Source organism: Haliaeetus albicilla, chromosome 17 (assembly GCF_947461875.1).
Source record: "Haliaeetus albicilla chromosome 17, bHalAlb1.1, whole genome shotgun sequence".
NCBI classification, from domain to species: Eukaryota; Metazoa; Chordata; class Aves; order Accipitriformes; family Accipitridae; genus Haliaeetus; species Haliaeetus albicilla.
In genome coordinates, this window is record NC_091499.1 from 6,929,897 (window position 1) to 6,953,267 (window position 23,371).

Sequence of the window (23,371 nt, forward strand, 5' to 3'; positions counted from 1 at the left end):
ACGTGGTGAGTACACTTGGTCCGAGCATCTAGATTATTAACAAAGACATTATAACAGTATTGGCTCCAGTATTGATCACTGAGGGATGCCATCAGCTGGATTTGTACTGGTAGTCGTCATCACCCTTTGCCCCCAATAGTCTACCTGGTTTTCCTCTCACCTTCTGATTTGTTTACTCAGTCCATGTCTCTCTAGTCTGCCTATAAGGACCCTGTGGAAGACCATGTCAAAGGCGTTGCAACACCCATTGCTCTCCCCTTACCTACACAGCCAGTTGGGCACAATTTGCCCTTGGTAAATGTGTGCTGGCTGTTCACTGTCTTGTCATCAGGTAGCTGGGAATGGATTTCTGGAAGATTTGATCCATAAACTTATCAGGGGTTGAGGTGAAGCAGACTGGCCTGTAGTTCACCAGATCATTCTTGTTGCCCATCTTGAAGATAGGTATGATGTAGTTCACCAGATCATTCTGGTTGCCCATCGTGAAGATAGGTATGATGTTTTTCCAGTCATTGGGAACCTCTCTCATGCCATGACCTTTCGAAGATAACATAGAGGGGCCTAATAGAGATATTGGCAAGCTGCTTCAACACCATCAGATTCATCCTGTCTGATCCTGTGGACTTGTACATGTGCAAGTGGCTTAAGTGTTCTGTAATCATGTCTTCCTTGACAAGAGGTGATAATGCATTCCCACAGATTCTGCTGGTAGAGTTGGGGAACTGGGAGGTCAGAGGGCAGAACTTAACAGTGACATGTGGAGTAGCAAAAAAAAAAAGGATCAAGTTCTTCAGTTTTTTTCTGTGTCCTTTGTCACTAGGTTCCTGTCTCATTGAGCAGTGGGTCCACGTTTTCTGTAGCATTCCTTTCGCTGCTGGTGTAAATAAAGAAGCCCTCTTGATGTACTTCTGCATTGTTTTCTGATGCTGTCATAAGGGCAGTGTCCTTGGGTGATACCTCTACTTCTCTGTTGGGAGAATCAGTAGAAAAGGCCAAGAAACACCGGTAGTCCGTTGTGCGGTTACCACCACTATCCTACCAGAAAAACTTTCACAGACATTGCAAAGAAAATATTCAACATACTTCAAAGCTCCATCCTCCTCTTATCCTCCTCTGTTATTCTTTGTTAATACTTAGAAAATGTTAAACAGTTTGGCAAATGATCAAACTTATGCAGTTCTGTGTTCTTGAGTCCAATCATTCTACATGATATTCTGCACTGTAAGCAACCCAATGTGTATGAAAGTCCTGAAGAAAAAAAACCAGTCGTTTATTAGAATATGCAGAATATTTTTCCATCTTTGAACTACAGACCTTCTATAAATGCTTTTTCTTTGCAAACTTTTTGTCCAGGAGTGGATGCTCTGTATTTATCATTGGTTTTCTGTTGACAACACATTCTTGAAAGGGTGGGGGTTTTTGTTAACTATCTGAGAAATTAAATTGCCTTCATGTGTGAAAGAATGTCCATACTTTGTGTCCATTACACTGGTATAGAACTTCACTGCTGAACTCTGTGCTTCATGTAATAATCTCACTTACTATCAGTTTATGATTACTGCCTATTATTGGAAGTGTTTTTGACAGTTTTTTGCATTGGCAGCTGTTTTTAAGCAATAGATCTCTAAATCTGTACCTATAAATGTAGGTTAGGCTATGGTTCCATACAGATTTCTTTGTTTTAGGCACTAAAGATACCGATCTCAGTTTCTGGATGCCCTTTACCTCTGCTGTGCTGTCACAGCTGTGCTGTGATAGTGTAGTTGAACAGAGGAGGAAACTGATATGGTGGAAAAATAACTTTCACCCTCCCCTGCTCCTCAAGGTATTTTTGCCTGAATTAGTTTACTTCCCCAGGTTTGCTCTCAGTGAGGAAACAGCTGTGCTGATGTTAGGCAGGGTGCAGGACTGGAGCAAGAAGCCCCAGCTTCTAGGAGGTGTGAGGGGTGCATAAACCTGTTCATGTAGCGCTGCTTCAGAATGTGAAAATGCAATGTCACTGTGGTTACACAGTTGATGTACTAGAGCTGATGGTATCAAAGCTGGAAGATAAAAAGCTATTTTGCATAGAAGCCTGAAGAAGCCTGTCTGAAAGAATAATGAAGCAATGGGGAAAGTAAAACAATTAAAAAATATGTATGTGTCAGATTTTTATGAGTACTTGTATCCTCTTAACAATATATGTGGTGACTAAATGAACAGCAGATTAAAAAGCTTAGAAGCATTCTTTTTAATTTACTTAAATATGAGTCTGGATGAAGGCAATGATACTGAGGACATTTAAATTAATTTGCATTTTTTGTGTGAGTGCTGCAGTATCTGATAAGTTGGTTGCAGTTGTGATGGTCCAAGCATTTGTAAGATGAGGCTTATATTATTTCTTTGCCAGTGTAACTGGGGAAAAAGAATGTAAACTTCAGGTCCTCCTGGAAAAACACCTTGGTCCTGAACCAAACCTTTGTTTGATTTAGGTTTCATGTTTAGGATAGTTCTTGGACACGCAGAAAGAGATGTGATCTCAGCAAATGGAAGACTTGTAGAAGCTTCTGTGTGTTGTAATAGAAACCTTAAAGTCTCTACTGTTGTATTCTGGAAGGATGGGGAGCTCTTCCGGCAATCCAGACATAGATCTGAAAAAGTTGCTTTCCTAGAAAAGTTGGTCTTCGTGTGGCCAGTAAATGCATCCAGCATCTGTGGTGGATTGACCTTGGCTGGTCCCAAGGTGCCCACCAAGCCACTTTATCACCCCCCCTGCCTAGCTGGACAGGGAGAGAGAAAATATGACGAAAGGCTTGTTGGTCGAGGTAAGGACAGGGAGATCACTCAGCAATTACCATTACGGGCAAAACAGACTTGACTTTGGTAATAAATTAAACTAATTTCCCCGTCATATCAGAGTAGGATAATGAGAAATAAAACCAAACCTTAAAACACCCCCCCCCCCCTCCCTTCTTCCCAGGCACAGCTTCACTCCTGGTTTTCTCTCCCTCCTCCCCACCAGCAGCACAGGGGGCGGGGAATGGGGTCTCTGCTGCTCCTTCCTCCTCAGGGGCAGGACTCCTCGCTCTTCCCCTGCTCCAGCGTGGGTTCCCTCCCACGGGAGACAGTCCTCCACGAACTTCTCCAACGTGGGTCCTTCCCATGGGCTGCAGTTCTTCACAAACTGCTCCAGCGTGGGTCCCTTCCACGGGCTGCAGTCCTTCAGGCACAGCCTGCTCCAGCGTGGGTCCCGCGCGGGGTCACAAGTCCTGCCAGCAAACATGCTCCAGCCTGGGCTCCTCTCTCCACGGGGCCGCAGGTCCTGCCAGGAGCCTGCTCCAGCGTGGGCTTCCCATGGGGTCACCAGCCTCCTTTGGGCATCCCCCTGCTCTGGTGTAGTGTCCTCCCCGGGCTGCAGGTGGAGATCTGCTCCACTGTGGACTGCCACGGGCTGCAGGAGAATCTCTGCTCTGGTGCCTGGAGCACCTCCTCCCCCACCTTCACTGACCTGGGTGTCTGCAGGGTTGTTTCTCTTGCATATTCTCACTCCTCTCCTCTGGCTGATGTTGCACAGCAGTTTTTCCCCCTTCCTAAATCTGTTCTCCCAGAGGTGCTACCCCCATTGCTGATGGGCTCGGCCTTGGCCAGCGGCGGGTCCGTCCTGGAGCTGGCTGGTATTGGCTCTGTCAGACATGGGGGAAGCTTCTAGCAGCTTCTCCCAGAAGTCATGCCTGTAGCGTCCTTGCCACCAAAACCTTGCCATGCAAACCCAATACAGCATCACATCCAAAACAATAAAGAAATAGGTATGTTTTTCTGGTCAGCTGTAATGTAGATTCGTATGGAATGACTGGCCTTAGAGCACGAGGTACAAGACATGCAAAAAAAAAATCTTCTAACATGGTATCTTCTGTTGGACACTAGCACTTTATTAAGTCACTCCTCACTTCAGTGTTTTAGACAGAATTTTAAAGGATTTTTTTTGTTAATGCACAAACTTTGCTCTTATTTCATGGAGATTCACTGTGAACTTTTTTTCCTCCCATTTAGGAATTGCTTAATGACACTGTTGAATGATAGAAATTCCTGCTAAAGGAGTTTACAAAACAGTGTCCACACACAGTAACTTAAAGGTGTTAATCTGCTTTCTGCCATTTTTCCTACAAGCATACTTTGTTTTGTAATCCAAAATTTGTTAATTGAGTTTTACACAAAAAGACTGTATGGGGATTTTTAAAAGGTTGGCTTCAGGATGTGGTTAATAATGCCATAAAAGTTCTAATAAAACTAAAATACAGATTATTTTTTCAGGAAATTTTTTAATTGGCTTTTTAAAAATGACGTGTGACTGATGACAATTGTTTAAAAAAGCAGTGAAGTATCTTTGATACACCTGTTTAAGATCTCTATTTAAATTCCATCTAGTTTCTCAGGCTCAGATTTGCTTATATCCCTTGGTATAAGTGCCCCAAAGGGAGCTTGTAATGGGAAGAAAAATGATTTGACATTGCTAGTAAAATCTGTTCCAGCATGCTGCCTTTCCTGGGCAGAGGTATAGCAATTGACTTCTGTTGGCTCAATGTCTTGGGGCCAGCTCTGTTTATTTGAATATTTTCACCTTCTGGGTATGAATGTGTCTTGCTGATTAAAATGGTCTTGATAATATACATAGTAAAAATTGCAACATAGAGGTCCCAAATTTAAGTCTTACTACAAAATAGTTATAAACAGCCTGTGTGACAGATGACTTGTTATCCCTGTTTAAAAAAAAAACAAACCCAAACCCTGTATAGAATCAGATGGCAAGTGACCATTCAGATCAAGTAACTCAGGTGAATGGTCTGGCTAACGTGATGATATACTTCTAGATTTGCATTTTTTTGGTAGGACCAAGAATGCTAGAGAGAGTGAAAATTGATCCAGAGCTGAGTGAGCAGAGCTGGGATACTAAGGCTGTTCTTCCATGGGCAGCTGACCTGATCTGTAGTGGTGGACAAAGCATCCAATACAGAAATGCTTAATTCAAAAAAAGGACTACAGAAAATCTTAAGAAACTTCTTGAAAAGGAACTAAAAGATGCGGCTGGAGTGTAAAATATTTGCAGACAGCTTGGGAGTTATTTAAAGACACCATATCGGAGGCTTGCAGCACATGCATGCTGCTTGTTTAAATAGACTTCAAAAGGCCCCCCCCAGATATTGGCATGGCTAAACAGCAGAGTAAGGTGAAATGTCTGAAATAAAACATCGTCCTCCTTGAACCTGAACTTTTGTCTGAATAATGAAAGTAGAGAATAATAAAAAAGCTGGTGGATTTAACCTATAATTATAATGAGGCAGGCAAAAAAAAAAAAATTTTATGAATAACTCCCAAGAGGCATACAAACTATTGTTAAGTATTTCTTCAAACTCAGCATAAAAGTTTCCGGAGTATCTGTAGGGTCAGTATACAGCCAAGCTGTAAAAGGCAGCTTTGGAGAATATAAGGTCATAGCTGAAAAATGGAATTGCTTGCACTCACTTTGACAACACTTACGGAGGTCTTCATGCCAGAATATTTCTTAAAAAGGAATGTGATAGAGTATATGACTGAAAATGAAACATCAGTGGAAGAAATTGCAGTACATTAAGCAAAAAATGAACAAGGCAGCAGGATCAAATGGCATTCATCGAAGTGTAAGAGAAGCTTGGGAATGAAGGAGCTAATGACTGTAGCATGTTACTTGTTGGTTAGCATCATCTTTCTGCTATAGGTAAAGAAGGTAGCTGGTATGATACCAGCTTTTTAGAAAGGCAGTGGAGGTATGTGAGGAACTTAAATCAGTGAGCTTTGTGACCATGCAACCCAAATTTATAGAAATGATGATGAAGACGAGAATTAAATTAATCGTTCCCTTAGTAAAGTCCTTTACCAAAGGCTTTTGGAGAGGCTAAGTTGCCTCTGGATTAAATGGAAAGTTTTATAACAAACAACTGGCAACAGATGGAAACAGAGGGCAAAAATGGTTCTTGTTAATAGGAGGAGTAACTGATTGAACTCCACAAGGTTCTGTGTATAACATTGGTGCACAGATCGAAGGAAAAGGGTTTGATAGCAAGGTGACAAAATTTGTAGATGTTGCAAACTTTATTTGGGTTAGCATAGTGGCTAGCTATTTAAAGAAAACTGCAGATGCTCAGGTTTTGGGTTATGTGGGTTGAAATCGTACATGAAATTCAGTGTAGGTAAATGCCAAGTAAGCTAAGTGAATGAGAAGTGGGAAGGAGAAGTTTTGTAGACAATTATTGGCTCTGAACTGGTTCTTACCCACCATGAGTGAAAGATGGAATTATCTAGTACGTAAAGATAAATGCAGTTCTCCATAGCAGTGAAAACAGCAAATCCAGTGTTAAGGCTTATTAGGAAAGGAATAAAGAACAAACCAGAAACATCGTGCTACTTCTGTAGAAATTCATGGTACATATGCATCTTGAATATTCCTCATGGTGTTGGTATCCTCTTCTCATCTCAAAAAGGCTACAGTAGACTAGAAGAGGTTCAGAGAGAAGCATTGAGAGTGATTTAAAGGCATGAAACAGCTTCTATGTGAGGAAAAAATTAAAAAGACTCAGTTTTTTTTCTTTTTCTGACTGGGAAAAGGATGACCGTGAAAGAACACAACAGAGATCTATGCAGTCATGAGTGAATAAGGAAGAATTACGTGTTACTGTCTTCCAAAGTACAAGAACTGGAGGAGTAGGACTAAGTAGGAGCAAAAGATGCCAGATTGAATCAAGACAAACAAAAGGAGATACTTACTCATATAATGTATAATTAAGCCAAGGTACTATCTGCTGCAATATGCTGTTGATTCTGTACAGTAGGGTTGATTAAAAAAGCAAGGAGGCAGAAGAAAAAGGCTAGCAAAGGCTGTTAAACACAAAAATATCATTCATGGCTTAGGAAGGCCTCAGTAGATGCAAGTAGCTGGAAGCAGAGGTTGAATATGCAATAAATATTTCTGTGTGCACTGTTTATACTTTAACTCTAGACATATGTTGTTGGTTGTGATTTTGTTTTTTCTTTTCTGTCAAAACAGAGAGTTGCATTCATTATTTCTAAATGCATTTCCAACTATGTAAAGAAAAATATAGTAAGAAAAGACACATTTAAATTATACCAAAATCAAAGCTGCTGCATAGTTTGTGTGAGACAGCTCTTAGTCACAATAATTAGCGCCCAGTGTGAACAGTGCCTTGCTTTAATGAGTGCTGTCTCTGGACCACCTTCACTTAAGAATACCACCGTGCCATCATATTACGTGAAAATGTCCATACTGTTGGATATTGCAGTAGATAAATCTGAAATTTGATGTAGTGTGACTGTTCTCAGAAAGTTCAATTTTTTTTACTTAGTTGATGCTAACACTGAAATTTCAGTTATCATCAGATGTTAATTCAGGTCAGTGTCAGATGTTGAATTAACAAAAAAAGTATTATATTGAAATTGTACTTGGGGCAGTTCAGGACTGTTGCTTTTATATGGAAAAATTAAATATGTGTTTGGGTATTAGACATTTAAATAATAAATGTGAGGACCCTTTCTGCATGTGGCATGTAATTCATATCAGAGAAGTAACCCGTAAATTTACAGGTGTCAGTAAAACAGTTGAAATCTGTGTAAAACTACCTCATGTCATCATTTTTAATAGCTTGCTAACTCACTTGTATTTATTTAGGAAAATGAGTCACCACTGCATTGATGAACTTATTTTTGTCAAATGATAGTTAAACATTGACATCAACAAAATAAAGGCTTGGGGAAAATATATGCATCTGGTTTACTCCTCTAGTTTGTGTTGATTGATAACTCAACTTGAAATCAAGACTTATCTTAACTTGTTCTCATTTCAGCTTTGGATAGATCACAGTCCAGGAGAGATGGAGGTTTTAAAAATAATTGGAGCTTTGATCATGCAGAAGAAAGTGAAGGAGATGCAGAGAAAGAGTAAGGATGCTTTTATCTAGGCTATTGAAAGTATAAGTGTCTATTTATAAATAAATACTTTTTTGTAATTTATTAATAAGAAACAATATATAATATCTTAAAAATTGAAGTGATTAAGAAAAAATATTTCTAAGAAGTGATTATTTTAAATAGTATTTCCATATAAAAATGCATTATAATGTAAATTTAATTGTGAACGTGGCACTTACAACATAGGGCACAGTGCATTTCAAAAGTGTTGCAATTGTCTTTGGAGCTACTGTGTAAGTCTAAGGAACACAGACAAGAAATATGTCAACGTGTAAAGTCAGGAAATGGAAATGTAGGGTATCCAAGCAGCTTCAACTTTTCCTTTACTGGTGATGCTGCTCAGTACTTCACAGTTATGATTAAGGTACTTCAGTAGCTGTAGGACTACGTCAAGTTAAATTGAGCTTAAAAGTCTGTTGGTTTTTTTCCCTTGTGTTTATCTCACTGGGTAGAGTTAAGGCTGTTTTTGTTCCCCGATCATTTATTTCTTTACTTAGTGTGTGTGGTTTTTGACTAAAACTTAAACCCTATGTGTGTAGTTTGAATACATACTTTGTCCTTGTGACGTTTTATTGTTGCTAATATGTTTTCTCGATATTAATGTATTTATTTCCGAAAAGACTAATGAAGAAGACTAAACAACAAGTTTCATGCTTGGAGAATGCATTTTAGGTTTATTTGTTGTTCTTAGATATTTGGAGAGTAGAACCTGCAAGTTTAAAAAAGGATGCTATGGTTCTCTAGTAAGGAGAAACTGAATCCTGTGGTTAGGTACAGAAATAATTCTTATATGAATTTGTATCTTGTAATACTCTGCCAAATACTGTGTGTTGGAAAGGATATAGGAAAGCAGACGCATAACCACTTAGGCTGCAGCAGCAGGCTATGCTGTAATCTTACAAAAACATTAAGAAATGTGATGGTTTAGTCATTAAAAAATGAGTTCAGGAGTTCATTTAAGTGTGAGGTAAGCATGAAGAACTTTTGTCAAAACAGAACTGTATCAGAGGTTACAACCACTTTTTAAAAGGTTCTCAAACTAAGGGCATTTTAGTTTTATAAAATTAAGCTTGCTTTTTTCCTTAGCAATTTTACATCCATTTCTGGTGCAGTAGTAGCAGTACATACAATACAGTTCGTATTTGCATTTTACTTGTCTTCAGAAATAAGTAACTCACATTTGTAAGCATAGCAGCTTTTTTCTTCTAGTAATTTACTGCCATTTTCCGTCTGTCGCCAGCTGATGTTGACTTAAGAACACAGAATGAGATATGTATAGTGTAGTGATGCTAAAAAAAATTAAAGTTTGAAAAACTGATTATGGAACGTATGCTTTATATAATTGTATCTGATTTTAAGATGGTATTTCTGAGTGATTTTTTTCATTCCTTTCAAATATCCTGTACAATAAACATTTTTTCTGTAGCCAATATTGAAATTTTATTACCTACTCACGTCAGTAATTCTGTTTTATACCTGTGAATTATGCAGAATCTTATCTGAAAGTATAGATAAAAGAGCAGTTGAAAATTGATTTAAACTGGAGATCCTGCCTTTTTTGCTTACCCATCCTCTAATACCATTTCAGGCAACTTTTCACTCCCTCCAAACTACTATGTGCTTTAAGCTGCCCACATATTTACTTTTGGTAACACCTGGGTTTTTTTGTCTTAATGGCATTGTAAGCTTTGAGCATTTTGAAATAACTTGTGTATTTTGCTTTTCTGATACATTTTTACTTTGTATAACAAAATTCTGACAGAAGAGAATCTTTAGAAAACAAATGATGTGACAGTAAATTGTCCTTTTCTTTCTAAATTCCCTTCACCCTTAGCAGAACATTTCAAAGATTAGCAGATTTAGTTCATAGAATTGTTCCAGCATAAAGCTTAGTATCACCCCAGTATTTTGAGTATACTATGCAATAAGTATGTATTCTGGCAATTTTTAAAAATGTCGTTTGCTATGGTATGCTGATACTTACTATTTAACTGCATTTGTGTGTGGAGAAAGCTGTAAATCTAAGGCAAGCATCTGGATGCATCTCATGCTTGTTGTTGAGGCACTAACTAGCATTTTAGTGTCTGACCTTATCACAGCTTTTTGCTCTCTTAATGGCAGACACACAATAAGTTTGTTTTGAACTAGCCCAGGAATAACATTCCAGCACTTAAAGGATTGGCTGTGTTCTTATATTACCCCATAAGACCTGTGCTAATGTTGTTGGTCAATACTGGATGTCTGCTTGGATTATCTTTCCTCAGTGAGATGAACACAAAATATGTGGCTAAGGACCTCCTACCAAAGCAATTTTTAGAATAGATTGTTTTAAAAGAAGTGTGTTGTTTAACTTATTTGGCGAATTAGATTGGCTGTGTCCATAATGGTAAGGTAGTAAGTACTGAACAGAAAGAGTAAAGAACTTTTGTAAACTGAAGAAGATTCGGAAAAGTAGATCATCACCCAGCACAGTAGATATATTTTTAAATGCTGCTAGAGTTGATACTTGGCGTGGAACTAGAGTTACGGAAATCCAAAATGGTGATTGGCAAGTGTTTTATCCCAAAGTAAATGCCTGCAGATGATCTTCAGTCCGCTTGAAAAAGTAAAAGTAATATTTCTGATGATTTGCAAAGTTTGATCTACTTAAGATAGCAATCAAGATGATAGCAAGTGACTTGAGACTTTTCTTGCTTTGTACTCGGAGATCATACAGAAGGAGTGGAACCTTTATGTAGAACAACAGAAAAAAAGACCATTTGGTCAGTTGAACACGCTGAAACCTGTGTAGACCATCACAGAATAAATGATGGAAATGATGTGTATCTTATGTAGCAGAAGACATGAAAGGATGGAAGATTTATGCAAACATGGCCAAAGTAATATATTAATTAAATTGATTTCTGAAATTAACATGTTATACGATAGTTTCTAGTTTTACAGGTGATTGTTCCTGAAGTGTCTTGGATAATTTATATTTACTTCCTTTTTAATATCCAGGTAAATGTTTTCGAAATATATCTCAATATGCCCCACAGTGGTTTTGGAAACTCATGGGCCCAGTTTTCTCTTGGGTGTCATAATGGTTTTTTTTTAATAGCCCAGACTTGGGCCTTCCACTGAGATTTGTTCAATAATGGCCTTATCAAAAAACTGAATACAAATAAATGGCTCTAATTTATTTGCACTATGGTATCTTTTCTTAACTAACATTTTCTTTCAAAAAGTTTTAATTTTTTTCCCCTTTTATTTAGGGGCATAAACTGCTTGTTCTCTTGTCTTCCTAACTGGAAAAGCAATGATACTTTTTATTATTATTATTTCTGTTTAGCTTTTTTCCAATATATTTTGCTTTTCATTCCTTTCTCAGAAAAACCCCCATGTTTATGTAGATGATTTATGCTTCTTTTGTGACCCTGTTAGTAAGGCACTATAGCCTTTAAATTGATAAAGAACATTTTGTTCAGAGCCTCAATTCTTAATTTTTAGCAGTTTTAGTTAAGGTTATTTTTAACGAGATAGCATTGTGCATGAGTTGAATAATACCACTACTTCTCTTGTGCCTCTATCAGGGCTTTTTTTAATGTGCTGCCTACCACCATGTAATTTAAAATAAAGAGTGTACACAGTGCACTGTGAGGGGAAGTATGTCAGCCTCCTGTTTATATATGTAAGAATTTTCAGAAAGAAATTCCAATTACATTTGAAACATTACTGGATTAGTTGGTAGTTGATAGAAATATGCTTGCAGCTCATTGGAGTGTAAACTCAGTAATCAACAGCGGTTTAAAGTTTGGGTTGCTTGTAGATAGTAGTAAAAACATGGTCTATTAAACTGAGGTATCTAACTAGCTATTGCACAGTTCTTAATGTTTTAAAACATTAAACAAATGGTAAGTGATTAGAGATAAGGAAATAGAATATTCTTTTTTTTTTTCCTTGTTCAGTGCCTAAATTTGAATGTGTTATTATGAACTCCCTTTTGGAAAGAACTCTGTTTACCTAAATTACTTACTTCTATTCCCCCCCATTTTAATAAAGACTTAACTTTAATTTGTTATAAAATTTTAATTAAAGTATTTAAAAGTTAGAAATTGTAGTTCTAATTGTGACAATCTCTCTCTCTGGTTCCCTGGTTAAAAGTGACAAAGTGTGGAGGCATAGCCTCCTCCCAGCAAGACCACTGAGTTTCATTTCAGTAGTTTTAAAATGTTATTGTCTGATATGTGGGAGTGTGATATAGTGGGGTTTTTTTCCTGTCTGTATAAATTGCATCTTTTAAGCAGACAAGTGTAAGCATGTGATACATGAGCAAATAGACATTACTCAGTTGCTATGTATTCTGCTCTCTGAAAAAACAGCCTTTCTGGTACTGATGCATATACTTTGCATTCCTTAAAAACTAAAAATATTGGTTCTTTAAAAATATCCAATCCCCAAATATTTTTCTAGTCATGTCATCTTAGTTGCATTGTAAGAGTTATTCTTGTTCAGTTTTCTTTCAGTATTTTGTTCATTTACAGTCTGTTACCTTCTCTCTCACCCACCCAAACACCCTTTGTTAAAATGGTTGCAGTATTATGGCATCTTGAAGCCCTAAAAATATAGCCACTGCACAAGGGCATTTTGAAAATCATCATGATTTTTGTATGAGCTGAAGCTGAAGAAGGAAAACATATCTAGAGGTAAAATGATCTGGCTAGGTCAACACAGTAGGTGAATGCCAGAGCTGCAGGTGCCACAGGTTGCTATTCATGTCTGTGCTGCAGGGTTTTATTTATTCTTTAGGATCTGGAAATTTTCCGAAATCATTAAACTCATTGTCTTCTGCTGAAGGGTTGAGAAACCTCTATAAGCCTCCAGTGAAAGAATAATCTATCCTGAAAGAGAGTTTAAAAAAAATGTTATAGTATTCTAAAATTTTGATATCCATGGGTAGGCTGTACAGAAGTACAACTACACTCCTTTGTCTTTGTGACACTTTCTATTGGAAATTAGTGACGATCCACCGCACTGTTCATTTTTACCGTTATGCACCTAAAATTGTCTGTAAATGAAAGGAAAACACAACAGTGCCACTGGCTGAGCATTGACATTTACATCATTCTTCCCATATCAGAACCAACTGTGCGCACAATCTTATCTCCTGAAGTTTCAGGGTCTGCAATTCTCACCCTGAGTTAAGAACTTTTTTTTTTCTTTTATTTGATGTAGGGATATCTGTATTGCATAAGGTGGAGGTGTAAATTGTAACATGAAGGGAAATCTTGTGTATGGAAAAAGTTTTTGGGGAATTAGGGCTTGGGGGGGGGAAGAGTGCTGAGTAGTTACCTTACATATAAAGAGCTAAAGTCACTATGTATATTGCAGTCAACATGTCATACCTGCAGCCAAGAAGTGTTTCCACCTTCACCTCCATCATTGTTTCTCTTGTGTAGCTGTTCCGTTGGAACTCCTGGCATAACTGCTTGTATTCTTAAGTCATTTCTGCCTGTATGACCTTAATGAAAAACCCCCAAACCATGCAATTACAAGTCGGCTAAAAGTTGTATTATTTTGTTGTGGCCAAGAGAGGAGTAACCTTACCAGGATTGATGAGAAGGGATTATCTGCAGGTTGCTTCTCCTGGAAGCTTTTCCTGGAAGCAAGAATGTGTTAGCCTAATCTAGCTGGTATCAGTATAAAATGTGTGATTGGGGTTTTAATTTAAATACTAAAGATTATTTGAGGATAATTGCCTGTTACTGAAAAGAGTATGTTTTCACAGTATCATGGGGTGGGTTTCTTTTTTTGTATCTTCTTCCCTGTTATAATAGTTGAGGATTACAGACATAGAAGCACTAAAGAAACACATTTTAATGAACAGTTGAGCCAAACTGAATACGCTATTTTTAGGAAGGCATATTTTGGCAGTAATTGCTATGGGATAAAATTTAGTTATATGCAAGTTCTTCTCCTAAAGCACTAAGTATGCAGTTTTAAACTACATACTTCAACATTTATATGCATGAACAAACTAAGACTATGCTTTATAGGTTAATTTAGTATTTGACTCAATTTATGCATAGAATCTTTCATGATGTCAGTAACATTGCCATAGCAGTATTGAAGGTCCAATAGTATTCTCTTTTGAATTAATAACATCCTTTTAACTTTGCTTTTTGTGAAATAATTTGATGTACACTTTAAGTTCAGGTTCATATAATACATCTGGATCACTACGTTGCCCACTTTATGTTCCTGTTGTTTAGGCATTTATATATATATACACACAATGTGTATGTGATGCATTTGAATTTAAAGAGGGAAGGAAAAAAAGCCCTCTGTGTTTAGAATGTTTTGCCAGCGCTCTGTTCAATACAATGTATCTGCTTTTCTCTCCCACACCTATCTAGCGAGGCAAATTTGCTCAGCATAGATGACAGTGACGGGCCTTTCAGTCCCAATGACGAAAGAAAGGCAAGTACTCTGTTTATCTCATAGTGAAAATGTATCTTTAAAGTTTGCTGGGTTCTTAAATAATGTTGCATAGTCATGATGTGGTATTACAATATGAAAGTTTGTGTGTTGATCTAGCAACATACACTCAAGCTATTTATCTGCCTACCCTTAATGGTTTTGTTCCTCTTAATCCTATAGATCTTGTTGGTTTGTATAGTATTCTGAAAACATGAGCATGAATAACTAGTTTTAAGTTCAGACAATTATCATTAATGGGATTCTGTTTTTTAATTAAAAATATTAATCATTATATCCCATGATTGTTTACTGTCAGGTTCCCAATTTTGTGCGTGTGTGTATATAAAAGGAGAAGATACGTAGGCAAAACCCCTGCTTTTTGTGGTTTTTTATGTATACTGAAATAGCTTACACCTGCAAGATGCTTCATAATACTTTGAAGATGTTAATATTTTGTTTAGTAAGGAATCCTAGTGCGTAAGGGTGTAGATGGGATATATTTTACATGAAATTTGGTACAAAAGCAGTCTGAAAATTAAGCCGAAGTAATATTTATATAAATATTTTGTAATTAGTTTTTTCTTTCTAACTTTTATACAAGTATTTTAATATATGTGAATTCTGTTCTTACAGTCACTTCGTTGTCGGCCTGGAGCTGTCGGCACCAGCGGTGATTCCATAAAAACATATGCAAGGCGAGGCAAAGCTGGAAGACTTTTTAAAGGGAACTCAATTGGCCTCAACATGATGGGAAATAGCAAGAAACTGAGGTACTACATTTAGCGTTATGTTTACTTACCTACTTAATCATTGATATAAATCAATGCTGAATGAACAGAACTTGTAGTACATTTGCATTATCTGCTGTGCATTTTAAGAAGCTACACTGTTCTGTGCTTCTGAGCAAAGATAGAAAAATAGATTAAGGTCTTTCCTCTTCCAAAATGTTAAATAGCACATTAGTGAAATACCAGAATATTATTAAAATATAGTTAGAGCATTCACTGGCATACTTGTCAGTGCCTTACCAATGTTGTCTGCGTGTGCTATTGTTTCCTCTGTAGTGCTAGCAGGTAGAAGAATATTTCTAACATCCCCATCAAGAATTACTTCTTTGTATGACTGTGAATTGCCAAGGTTAACTCAGGATGCATACTCTTGTTTTTCTTATTGCAAGGTATCATTTGGCTTAGGAGTCACAGACTGTTCCTTTAAAGGATTCAGCAAATACCTACACTCCTACATGATAGCTTGAAATTGTCACTTGCATTTAGAGCTGACAGGAACAGTGTTTAAGCATTCAGTGCTGTACTTGCTTGTTACTACTGTCCCTAGCTTGTAACAGACCGATCTCTTTATTTAGTATATAATAAGAAGTGATACATTCATGTAACTTTCTATGGGAGTGTTTCATATTGCTAAAGTGTACTCAATTTGGTTACCTTTGCAGGAAGGAAAAGTTAGTAAGACAGCTAGCTATAGTTGGGCCAGTTATCAAATATCTAACCCATGTGTAGTATGAAGGATGTCCTTATCTTCATTCTTGCATGCTGATCCACAGAGCATTGTTGGTTAGTGGGACCATCTTATTACAGAGTCAGTTGAGAAAATAAACCCTTGAAGTCCTGTGTGATGTGTGCCCTCTGTTGCAGTTTTGATCTTTGAGCCTAACGTACAGGGAACAAATCTAGAATTTCCAGTCTGGACTGGTGGTCCATCAGTTTGATAGAGAAGAACAAATACAAGAATTGTACATACTTCAGTCAAAATAAAGACTCTTCTTGCCTTTATGTTGTATTTGTAACCTATTCCCACATATTAGTCTATCTTGGAGAATTTCAAAACCTAGGTGGCCCTTCACCTACTGTCTTAACCAAATGTGATACATATCGCTGTAATTTAGTTTTTCTGTAGCTTGTGGATGGTCTTAAGTTCATCCATACTCTTAAATAAAAAAAACCCACAAAACAAACAAAAAAACCCCAACAAACCCGAAACAAAACTAACCCCCACGGATCCTGAATTTTCTGATAAACGGCCAGTTATGAACATTTTCTTGTTGGGGACTACTGCTGTAAGGACCACATAAACAACGATTTAGCTTATTAGGTGAATGAAGGATACTCTTACTCTGCATTCTTATTTAGTGGCTTAGTTTTCACAAAGAACAGTGACACTTTCACTGATCAGTAGGGTTCTGCACTCGTAACAGTTCAAGTTATTGTTATAACCAACGTGCCATTGATAGGGGATTGTTTGGGTATATGCAATATATGTTTGGAACAGTAACTACATGATATTAAGTATTGTATACTAGATTATTTTGAGTAAGCTTAAGTGTGTCTTTAACATTATTTACATTTTATTACATTTTCAATAATGAACTTGTCTGAAGAGTCATGATTTCTAGCTAAATGTTAGATTAATGAAGACAAAAAAGGCACGTAGACTTATATAAAAGTATTAATCTCTCCCATCCCATCACCGTTTAAAAATTCACCTCTGCTTGTAGAGTTTTATTGTGTAGGGTTTGTTCATATAAACCTGAATCAAAATCACTGCCTTCCCAATGTCCAATGAAACATAAAAGCAATAAGTGCGTTCTCTCCACAGATGTTTCAGACCTGATAGATCAGATCCACAGATCAGACATTTACAAAAAAGATATTGCTGAGCTTTTTTGGTGAGAGTGCACCTATGTTTTCCCTCTCTTCCTTTGATGGGAATACAGACAATGTCTTGGTTTTTGAGATAGACTAATAGGATGTTATGTGGAACTTAAAAGCTTTTTTTAAATAAAATGGATTTAGTAATGGCAAGTTTTTTGTTATAGGTTAAAAGTTGTGCCATTGCACAGGGGTCTATTATTTTTCAATACATTCAAGCACCTCCTTGGCAATTCTTGCTAACTCTGAACATGGGTTCTTACTTCCATCATTCTTTTTACATTTACACAACTTAGGACAGTACTTCGTTATCCTTGATTTATGCTATGCAAATGATGTTTTGTGTTTCAGTCTTTAATTTTTAGTACATACAACAGATCTATAAGATTACATACAGGTTTCTGGCTTGCTTCTTTTCAGATTGGCCAGTTCTTATGAAACCTCAGCAATTATTTACCTTAAAAACAAAAAAGACTCAAAACAAGAGTAATGAAGAAGCCTGTGCATGTACATTGTATTTGTTTTTTGTTTTGACTACACCTAACCATTTAAAATAAGATTCCTCTAATCCTCTGGAAACCAGAATTTTCTTCTGTCTGGCTGTGGGATTTGTAGTGAAATTCAACCTTCCTCTGTAATTTTTCTCCCTTTTCTGTTAAAGCAGTCTTGAGTGTGTATGTGTGGTTTTTTTCTTAAGTTCCAGAAAGGTATGTGGGTTTTATTTTGTTTTTAAGGTAAATAATTGCTGAGTGGTTTTTTTTGGTGGGTTTTTTTTAGACAGTCTAAGCATTTAGTTCAGGCATTCTGTTACTTGGACTGGGACTGCCTTCTGTTGACAAATACTACCTTATAAACCTAAGACCTACCTATCTGTTGCATGGGTGTTACCTTACATAAAGGTCACATCATCTACTTTGAAAGCAGGCATCTACCTTCTGTCTAGTACTGAGGTGCATGCTGAATTGAAATGGAAAACAAAAGTATCCACCTTCTTCTTACTAAACTGTTGTTAATGGAGGCATTTAGTTGAGAGTAACGGATGTGTGTAGGCCACTGCGACTGTTGTAAATACTTGATGTTTGATTAAAACTCATACTACCAACATTAACTCTTTTTCAGATTTTGGTCACTAAGTCTGCTTGGAAATGTGATTATGCTATAAGTGATTATCTTGATTTAATACCTTAATTGTGATAGTGTTATATCTTTCATAACACATGTATCACAACAAATTCCCCAAATCCATAAAGGTTTGTGATCAAGTCACTGTCTGTAGTGGACTGGTGGTGTGTTCACTTTGACACATAGCAGGGAACGTGCTTAATAGTTACACTTTCAATATTTTGATTCTTTAACTAGAGAAAATTCTAAAGGCTTATCATGCAGTTAAACTGCTAGATTAAGTGCAAGATCAGATACTTGAGATGCATAGTGATTTTTGTCACAAAGGTGAAGTCTCTTTTTTTCTACCTTGTCTGCAGGATAGGGATTAAAAACTCTTCATATCAGTGGGGCTTGACTCAAATTAGCGTTCCTGTAGTATAGCATTCCCTAAAATCCAGGGCATGAGTGACAGGAGGAAGGAATATGGAAGGATAGTGAGAAGAAATTTTCCCTGTACATCTCCACTTGCATGTGCAAAAATTTAAACCAACCAAAAAATCCACTATCAAACTCTAACTTAACCCTAACAGTTTTGTTGTTTGGGTTTTTTTTTCTGGTTTTTTTTGTTGTTGTTCGTTTGGGTTTTTTTAATCATGAGGTCTTACTTTAAATTGCTTTTATCTTTGCTAGTTTTCAATAACTTGTATCAAAATTTCTCACATTATTAAGTCCCTTTTAGATTTTTTTGTAATATTTTATAAAAAAAAGTCATTTGATGAACAGCAGAATTAATGTAGTCTGTAGTTGTGTCCTGTGTTCCTGAAATGTCATGCTTCCATTACTTCTAGATCCATCTGTTTGCCCAGTGCAAGATTCCTCTGTGCTTTGCCTTTTGAATCTGTGTTGTTAAGAAGTTCCTAGTATCAGTTGATAGAATGTGATAGTGTAACCTTGTTTCCATCAGAGCCGAGACTTTAAATGATTCTGTAGTTTCTGAGATCACGTCAAGGAGACATATATTGTTAATATATTGTAAGTTCTATGAGACTTCTAGAACATTTGTTCTTTCAAGGAACTTTCAGACCATTACATCACCCTGGTTTTAGTGTTCTATATTAATTTTCTTGAAACTGTGCTGAAACTTGCGAACCCAGATGTCAGTTCTGATGTACCCATTTTGCAACTTGCTGGGATGTCATGATTAAATTTTCTGGTGATTCTGTCTGCACTGGGTATGTTCTATTCGAAGAACAGGATTATAGAGCAGGTTGTATTTTACAGCTGTCCTACTTGGAAGCATATCTGACGCCATATGAACCATTTAAGTGTGCCATCTAGAACAGTCTGCTTTGACTCAAATCTGATCACCCAGCAGGCTGCGATATTCTATTCCAGCACCTACTGGACTTTCTCACTACTTGAGTGTGAGGCACAAAGCAGAAGTGCTGCTTAACACTTCTTTGTGCTACAGGGGCACAAGACTTGGAGTTTCCCAATCATGATAGTTTGGCAAAGCTCAGATTCAACAGATAAAATGATAAAATGTGAGATTAGGTGTGTTTGTAGACTTGCTTGCTTGTTTAAACTCCTTAAGTCTTAAGCATTTGAGAAGGAATTCCTGCGCTCCGCTTGTGTTTTCTTCTCTAGTATCTCTTTCAAAGACACTAAGCTGGAAGCCAGAGAGGATTTGAGACACCCTAAGGTATTTAGGGCAAGTAGCTGTCAGCTTTTTATTTCTCAGGTGACAACATTAAACAGAAGGTTGACTGTAATTTAGTCTCAATGATGACTGACCAGCTGGAGTTGCATAGTCTCGACTTGGAAGCATGTAGGATGTGTGTGTTTACTCTCAAGAGGTTGGTGTTTGAATGGGATGCTATTAGGTTAGTTTTTAGGAGTTGAACTGTTAAAGTCAGAACATTTATGAAGTTTCTAAACTTCATATTCTAGAAAAGACAATTTTACCATGTGGTTGGTTTTGACAGGTCTTGTTCTGTTATGTTCATGGTTATGTTATGATCAGTCAGATCAGAACAGTCATCTTATAATCAGTCAGAAATGCTCTGAAAGCTTCTAATATTGACTTATAATACTCAATATAATGCTCCCCAAAAGGTTTGTAGTGCTAAAGTGAAAAGAAATTTAAAAAGCAAGCTAGCAGTTTGCTCACTTTCACCTTTTGTGGGAATGTAGAGGAAGGATTAGGAATTGGTTGTCAGCTTTTAGGGGAATTTTGGTACTTCAGGTTTTTTTCATTGTTCATAACAGAACAAATAACAGGAGGAAAACTTCTGTTGAATAGTATTTCTGAGAAATATTTTGTATCAATCGGAGTGCTTTTTCACATCATTTTATTCAGTGCAATTAAAATTTCCAAGCAATTTTACAAGCAAAATTTAAGCATTGTATTTCCATAATTTGAAACAATTTGCATTGTCAACATGCCATCTATTAAAAGTTGCATGTTTTTTGAACATTTCAAATGTAGTATTGTGTGTCCTGCCAGAGAAGTGTGCAGGACAATTGTTAGGGTCTAATGACTGTCGAAGGAGTACTATATTACTAATCTACTGTATCTTTGTATCAGCTTTTGCTAGAGAGGATAATGGTAAGTAATCTTCTCTCCAGAATTACTTGTTTTACATAGTAATGAGATTAAAGTGTCAAAAGGCAACAAATGAAGAAACCAAAAAAATGCTAAAAGACGTTGGTGAATATATTATCTCTGTGCAGAGTCCTGCTGATATTTGAGCAGCTGAGAATCTTTTATTTTGGGGATGTATTGTGTTGTTTCAGTTACTAGTCATCTTACATCCACAAGTTTTCTGTGTTTATTTTCCCTTAATAAGATAAGAGAAATTCCTGAATGTGCAATTCAATCTGTTCACGTTATGCCCTTTAAGTCATATTGAAGTAGTTAATATTATGCCTTAATAAAATGTATAGATGGAAATGTAAAAATAATTATAAATGGTTATAATTCATTAAAAAAGCCAGTGTCTTTTTGCAGTGATGGGGTTGAGTAAAAGAGAGCTGTTTCACAGTGTTTTGGATGTTGATAACATTTTTAAAAATCTTAACTTTTTCTTCCAGGGGAAAAAGAAAGAAAATTGTGTATATTCATATTTGTCTATTTTATTCTAGACTGAATGTTTTTATGCCTGTCAGAGGGTGCTTATAAGTTGTATTATTGATTCAGAAATACTGCATTGATTTGTGGTTTTGTATGGCTGTTATTGTAAAAGCAGGACACCGCAATTTTTAGCTAAGACAATGTACAAATACACGAGACCCTTTTCTTAAACACTTTTTCTGTATGTTTGCAGTGAAAATGCTCAGAATATGTCCTGTCCTGTAACTGTAGTACATGGTAGACGTTTTCACCATGCTCATGCACAGACAGCAGTAGTAAAAACAGCAGCCCAAAGGTAAGACTACATTTGTTTTCTCCAGATGTTCCAATTGAAAAAAGTTCTTTCTGGTTTTGTACGTAATGGTTTTCCTTATGCTATGAAGTGTTTTAAGGAAACATAAGTAATTACATGGTGCATTCTTGATCATGAGCTTTGATCTTAATTACTAAAGTTTCATAAAACTTACCATTTAGGACTTACATAATCTTAGTATTTACTCATTTTAAAGCACACTATGGCACATGTTCAGTAGGAGAGCACCTGCTGATGTGAATACATTTAGAAAATCTTTGAAATGGACAAACATAGTATGCAGTAGAAATTCACATAACTGCAACATGATCATCTCAAATACTAATTCACAGAAACTCCAGCTTGAATAAAATCTACCTAAAGATTAAGTTACAGATCTGTTGATTCTATGTAGTCTGTAAATACAGTATAAAACACATAAACTGGGACATCTCACAGAAGCAAGGTTTTGCATTTATATAAATAACTGTTAGAATGGAGGACTGGAAGCTGGAGAATCTTACTCGGCTATACTGAATTAAACTTGATTGTTTTGAAAACTTAAAACTACATCAGACTTCTGTAAATTGCAGGATGGTTTTTTAATTTTTTTTTACAGGCTTTTCACACCCAACATGTGTCACAAACATTTGAGCTAACCATTGCTTTAAGGAATTTTCTTTCAAAATTTGTCCATTCAGAGCTCTTTTTATCTATGAATTTCATAGATTTCCACCAGCCCACGAGTGCTTCATCCTGTCAGCGTTTTGTAGCCTCTTTCTTCAGCCCCCTTTTGTCCTCTCTTATTTTTTAGTATAGATTTTTTTGGGGTGGTGGGATCATATGTAGGCATCATCCTCTTTTTTTATACCACTTCCCTCACTTTCATTTGCCATCTTCAGAAAAACAAAGCCCATATACTAATGTGAATGAATGATGTGATCCAAACATGTATTAGGGTAGTATGGCATTGAAGAAACAGACTGAAAAATGGGTTTTGCAGTCCTGTACCTGAGGACCTACACCATTGTTGCCTCCTTCCATTTTAAACTGTACTATCACCTGTAAATGGAAAATTGCATGGACATTTCCTTCCCCTTAGTAATAACGGATGCAGTAGTAGAGATCTCCCTTTTCTTTACATTTCTTCCCATCATTGCAAGGCAGGGATGACTGAGGAGGATTGGCAGAACTTTTCCCACAAATTAAACTGAATTATGAGGTTTGTTATCAGTGTGGTTTAGGCTGAACCTTAGTTCTTCTTACACGCAGTCCTTTATAGAACGTTTTTGCTCAGTGTTCCATTGAGGAACATGGGGCATCTCTGAGCATTCATGCCCTTACCTTTCACTTTTTTTTTTTTTAATTCTAAGGGATAAAATCTTGATCTGCAGTGCAAATTAAAAGATTTGAAGTAAGCAAAATCATGCAAGACTGCTCTTTCTTGGATCTCTGAATGTTGACCTTAATAATACTAGTGTACTTGATTAAGCTTTGTTGCAAGATGGTTCTTTGAAACAGCTAGTCAACATAGATTCATCTCGTCTAGTTAAGTGCCGTAGGCTTCTTCAGTGTGCAAGAGGGTCTGCTCCAGAGATCCTTAGTTTTGAGGAGATGTTAGACTTGCCTGCTTGCCTTTCTCACCTATGGGACTTCCTTCTTTATAAGCCTACAAGGTAATGTGGGGGAAAAAAAAAAAAGTAGCAACTTCGTGTGTGTGAC

At 36.8% G+C, this 23,371-nt stretch overlaps 1 protein-coding gene across 3 annotated transcripts in view; it reads left to right on the forward strand.

The window, feature by feature from the left end:
* Positions 1–23,371, forward strand: part of SENP6 (SUMO specific peptidase 6) — an 83,983-nt gene that overhangs the window by 12,795 nt on the left and 47,817 nt on the right. For 2 of the 3 annotated variants that reach the window (XM_069804696.1, XM_069804697.1), the window contains exons 2-5: positions 7,872–7,965; positions 14,391–14,454; positions 15,088–15,224; positions 21,551–21,652. In XM_069804696.1, the coding sequence (XP_069660797.1) occupies positions 7,872–7,965; positions 14,391–14,454; positions 15,088–15,224; positions 21,551–21,652 (397 nt within the window). The remainder of the gene's footprint in view (positions 1–7,871; positions 7,966–14,390; positions 14,455–15,087; positions 15,225–21,550; positions 21,653–23,371) is intronic. The other variant, XM_069804698.1, reaches the window with a different exon arrangement.